This window comes from Nerophis ophidion, linkage group LG09 (assembly GCF_033978795.1).
Source record: "Nerophis ophidion isolate RoL-2023_Sa linkage group LG09, RoL_Noph_v1.0, whole genome shotgun sequence".
Classification (NCBI taxonomy): Eukaryota; Metazoa; Chordata; class Actinopteri; order Syngnathiformes; family Syngnathidae; genus Nerophis; species Nerophis ophidion.
The window spans coordinates 26,146,653-26,151,733 of record NC_084619.1 but is presented as its reverse complement, the minus strand read 5'-3'; the positions used below and the strand labels follow the sequence as shown (position 1 = coordinate 26,151,733).

At 41.8% G+C, this 5,081-nt stretch overlaps 1 protein-coding gene across 1 annotated transcript; it reads left to right on the top strand.

Moving 5' to 3' along the window:
* Positions 1-944: 944 nt before the first annotated feature.
* On the top strand, positions 945-4,174 carry LOC133558789 (transmembrane protein 121). Its single transcript, XM_061909942.1, has one exon. It carries the CDS (start codon positions 2,184-2,186, stop codon positions 3,135-3,137), a length of 954 nt encoding a protein of 317 aa, XP_061765926.1. The 5' UTR covers positions 945-2,183; the 3' UTR covers positions 3,138-4,174.
* Positions 4,175-5,081: the final 907 nt, after the last annotated feature.

Below are 5,081 nucleotides of genomic sequence, written 5' to 3'. Positions count from 1 at the left end.
ACCCCAGAGGTTAACCAGAGTCCCAAAATGGTGTGGACGTGAGCATTTAACGTTCCCATATGACGTTCCTCTGCTGGGCCAGCAAGCAATCTTTTGAATATAAAGTTTACCCAAGTTTTCCTTTGTGGACCTTACTTTCTCCTTAAGCCCTACCCTAACCCACAAAAATAAAAGTAAAGATTTTCCAAATGTGTTGGTAAAATAAGGAATTAATTATTGGGTGAAGCAAAATAATGTAAGCTAAACCCTGAATGATTCATCCATTGATTGAATGGCATCTTGTATCTATTATTGTAGTATCAAAACATACTGTTATAGCTTTAATGACTTTTGTGTTTAGGTCTTTCCTAATTTGCTCCCACCACAATTGTATCTTTTCAAATTACCACCTCTTCTTAATCTCCTTTCTTTTTGGTCTCCACAGCCACAGTCCTCTGATACACTGCTCTGTCAGTAGATCAATAGGAAGGCTCTATGTCAAGAGAACCCATCTTCGCTGCCCTCTTGGACCAGTTCCCTATGTGTCTCCTTTGACTGCAGATAGTCTACAGGGAAAATGGATTTCTTTATTCCATATTTGGGAGGATCTCTTCTCACCCAATAATCCTCCTCTGGATCACTTCTCATTCTCTGCATCTCTGCAATCAGGGAGGATACACCGTGCCTAATCAACTTTTCATCGAAGAAGGTTACCAAGGCTTTTGTGAGACTCAAACGAGAAACAGCCTGGGAAAATAGGGTATCAGCACTAGACACAATGAGGAGAGAAAAAGAAAGATGCGGGAGGGATGATTGGGAAAAAAAAACAGTGAGAGAGAAAAGTTGTGCATTCAGCTAAGCTGCAAAGGATGGCTCGTCCTCCCTCCCCTTGCCTCTCTCCACCCCTTGGAAAAGTGTTTTCTCTCACTCTCTCTCTCCCTCTCTCTCTCTGCAGCTGTGGTGTGCCTAGCATCACCTCTACTGAGCAAGAGCCTTTACTTCAGCAAAGGAGGGAGAGGGGAAAGAAGGGTGGCTGCAAGAAGAGGAGAGAAAGCCATCAATGATGTCTGTACACACCAGGGAGCATCTTCGACTTTGCAGAGAGAGCTAGAAAGCGCACAGGAAAAAGGGCAGAGATCTTGGACTGTCAAAGCGAACGCTGTTGCTGAGAGAGCGCACGGAAGGGGAATCAAACACAGACTCTGTTTATCGCGGTGTCCCTGGCATCAAGAAAAAAATGGAGCCGGAGACTGGAAGGAGGATTTAGGTGATCCTTTGACAAAGACAGTATGCTGGAAAGATCAGTATAGCTGATTGAAGAAGGACTGAGACATATTTAAAAGACCTAGAAGGAAAGACTAAAGTGGCATGTTGTACTTTTTGCTGTATGGATGGGGGGTAACGGAAAAGAAAACTCCGGGAGGGAAAATGTCCTTATAAAGAACAGATTTACCGCAAAGCTCTTTAACCTCACAATAACTTTCTGATATTTGGCACACTCAAAAAGCAAAGAGTATAAATAACCTCCATCCTCCGTTGCTTGAAATTGAGACCATTAAGATGCCTCCCGCTGATGCAGTCTGAGCCGTAAGTGGATTACGACGGCAGTGTTTTGGGATTGCACTTTTTCTTGAAAAAGAAAATAAAAAATATAATCCTAAAGTGGAGAATTTACATCTGTCACAGAAGAAGAGGATTCTCGTACTGCTTTCGTCTTTCTTCTTTTGTGGATTACAGATGGGCTTTGTGATCACTCAGCATAGTCTCCTGGAAGACTGTGCACCAGTCATTAGGATAAAGTACAAAAGGGGACTCAAGTGAGTACTCGGATGAATCTTTATCTCTAACGATTAGGCAAACCCTGATGTTGAAAGTGATTCTGAAATTAAAGGCTTTGTCTTTTAACCGTAAGAAAATGTAAGTAATTTGTTCAGGTGTTGCATTTTTAATGAAGGATCCACATGGGAGAGACGTATGTGCAGCCATTCATTTGTTGACACACCAAAGGAACATCAATGACTAAATGAGTGGTCGTGTTTACCTGGCACACGACTTGGACACAAGCAGAGATTGATTAAATGTAATCTACGCTTCCTGGATTCGAGCAGAAGTGAAATTACAGAAGGAATCAAATTTACGTTCTCACGGGACAAACTGAATTAACCCCTTTTCAGCACACAGCTCCTCCTTCTATCACTTGAGCAATGATGGTACCCCCACCTCCCACCAACAAACCTCACGTTTGCCTGTCCACCATACTTATCATGAGCAGCATGGCACTGATTGATGCTTACCTGGTGGAGCAGAATCATGGCCCACGCAAGATTGGCATCTGCATCATGGTGATGGTGGGAGACATCTGCTTTCTGATTGTCCTGCGATACGTGGCGGTGTGGGTGGGTGCTGAGGTGCGCACGTCCAAGCGAGGGTACGCCATGATCCTTTGGTTCATCTACATCTTTGTGCTGGAGATCAAGGTCTACTTTGTGTATCAGAACTACAAGGCGGACAGAAAGAGCCTGGATGCTCTTGCCAGAAAGGCGCTAACGTTGCTGCTTTCCATCTGTATTCCGGTGATTTTTGTAGTGCTAGTGGCTGTTGACCACATGGAGTATGTGCGCGCCTTCAAAAAGCGGGAGGAGATCCGCAATCGCCTATTCTGGGTAGTGGTGGACTTGCTTGACATTCTGGACATTCAAGCCAACCTGTGGGAGCCCCAGAAAAAGGGCCTCCCTCTGTGGGCGGAGGGCTTGATGTTTTTCTATTGCTACATCCTCCTCCTGGTGCTCCCCTGTGTGTCTTTGAGCGAGATCAGCATGCAGGGAATCAACATTGTGCCCCATAAGATGCTCTTGTACCCTATTCTCAGCCTGGTGACTATAAACATCATCACACTCTTCATCCGTGGTGGGAACATGATCTTGTACAAGGACGCCAGGGTCTCTGGGATCCTCATAGGAAAGAACATACTGGCCATCATCCTAAAGACCTGCAGCTTTGTGCAGTACAGGAGACAGTTGCAGAGTGCTCCACCTACTTTCGGGGTCGAGCTTCAGAAAAATTCTCTGGGGCATGCTCGCCCTTCCCCCACTCCGACTCAAGTGGTCTTGCAGGACCAGACACCCCTTCCCGAGGTGACAACGTGTGAGCACACGTGACAAAATGCTCTCCAGGACCCTCAAAAATCTTGCAGGCAACAATGTTTCACACTTTTCAGGCCATGTGAGCAATCATCAGAACACAATGACTGCACTGATGCATAGAAAGCATCTGCAGTACTGTCCTGATGCAAAATACATCAATTGTTTCTCCGGTAAATTATATTATTTGTGTATTTTTCCAACTATACAACAGAAAAGAACAGCAAGAGTATATATTTTTGAATTGTTGCATTCTAATATGTGCTGTGGTGTGTATTAATGTACAGTAGATTGAGTCTTCTTAGTAATTGAGGGCTTTAAAACACACCTTGAACAATCAATGACTGACTATGGAAGATACATGTTTAAGTGAGTGTTTTCTATGTAACTTTTTGATAAAATACTGCCCATCTTCTGTAAGAACAGGGTTTGCATCTCATCATTTTCAAATGATCTGACCAATTCAGTGTGTTGCTGTTTTAAAATCAATTAACCTGTGCAGCAAAATAAAATAGACAATGATTGTTTTCCCACTCATTGCTGAAGTGGTGCTTTTGCAGCATATAATTGCTCTTGAATTGTGGCTGTCTGATCCCATGTTGCTCATTTGCAGAGGGGTGAGTGAGAAGAGGATGAACATATTTGCACAAATGGATAGCACACCAACTAATTATCAGAATCAGAGTCATTCCCATATGTTTCCCCAAAACAGGAAACATTTCAAAACAGGAAACGAGTCATGCAAACATCGTGTAGTGCATGACTGGCTGTGGAACCTTGAATGTCAAAGGATCCTGATGTCTACAGTTCACTATTCGGGAAGTACTTGCCTCCAACGTTGCACAGAAACACATAGTTTGAACTGCCATCATGCACAACGCCACGCGGAAATTCCGCATATTTCAAAATGTTCAAGGTTCAGTTATCAAAAATCTAACTAGGGTGGCACTTAGGAGAGAACAGACCTCTTCCTGATGACTGTGCTCTGCATATCAACACAAAAGATTCCTAGGAAAATTTTAAAGTAGTTGTATTCACATTGTAACATGTGGTAAAGAAAAGTGTATCAATAAAGAAAAATGTCCTGCACTCTCAATTTGCTGCAGCACCTTTACTTCTGCCATTAATTCACAACTAATGGTTCCATTGAGTGCAAAGTGAGGCAAATGAAAAGAACATTTATTTTAGCCATATTTTTTCATCACATTTTTAATACTCTTTTGATGCAAATATGCCGCCTAATCTCAAACAAAAATGGGTATAGTAGCCAAAACATTCACAAAGTAAAGGTACAGTTACTAGAATAATGAGAGTCAAGTAAATGTAAAACATAGTCATTCAAATAATTTACTTAACAGTAAATATTTAGAGGAAAAAATACTGAGTAAAAGGGTATGTAGCTTGATTGATTTATTTAGCAATTATTTTAAATGGTTGGTGTGTGTGTTTTTGTGTGTGTCTGTGAGACAGACAAACACTCCTATGACATATAATACAAAAGATACACATTTTACAGTCACTTATGACACTATAACACTTTTTCTCTGATTGCTGTCGGCTGAAATGTGGTTTTCTACTGACACAAATGACAGGGCATGATATCAATTTTAGTTTTTTATTTTATTTTGCAAGGTAAACAAAGGTAAACACTGAAGAGTTGCGCTGCCTCAGGAGATGTCATGTCAAATTTTACAGTGCAATCATGTGACTACCAGCCTGTGTGACTGGTTGAAGGGAGTCAAATGTCACTGGTGGATACATTCGATGGGTGAAACAGAAGAAGTCTTTCTAACGAGCCAAATGTACCGATATGATTGAAACTCAATGTAACAGAGTAAAAGTACAGTTCCTTACATACGGAAGTAAAAGTAAAAGCACGTTGCATTAAAGGCCTACTGAAACCCACTACTACGACCACGCAGTCTGATAGTTTATATATCAATGATGAAATATTAACATTGC

Excerpts from the sequence above, each read along its gene's own strand:
- LOC133558789 (XM_061909942.1), top strand. The coding sequence starts at position 2,184 with ATGATGGTACCCCCACCTCCCACCAACAAACCTCACGTTTGCCTGTCC.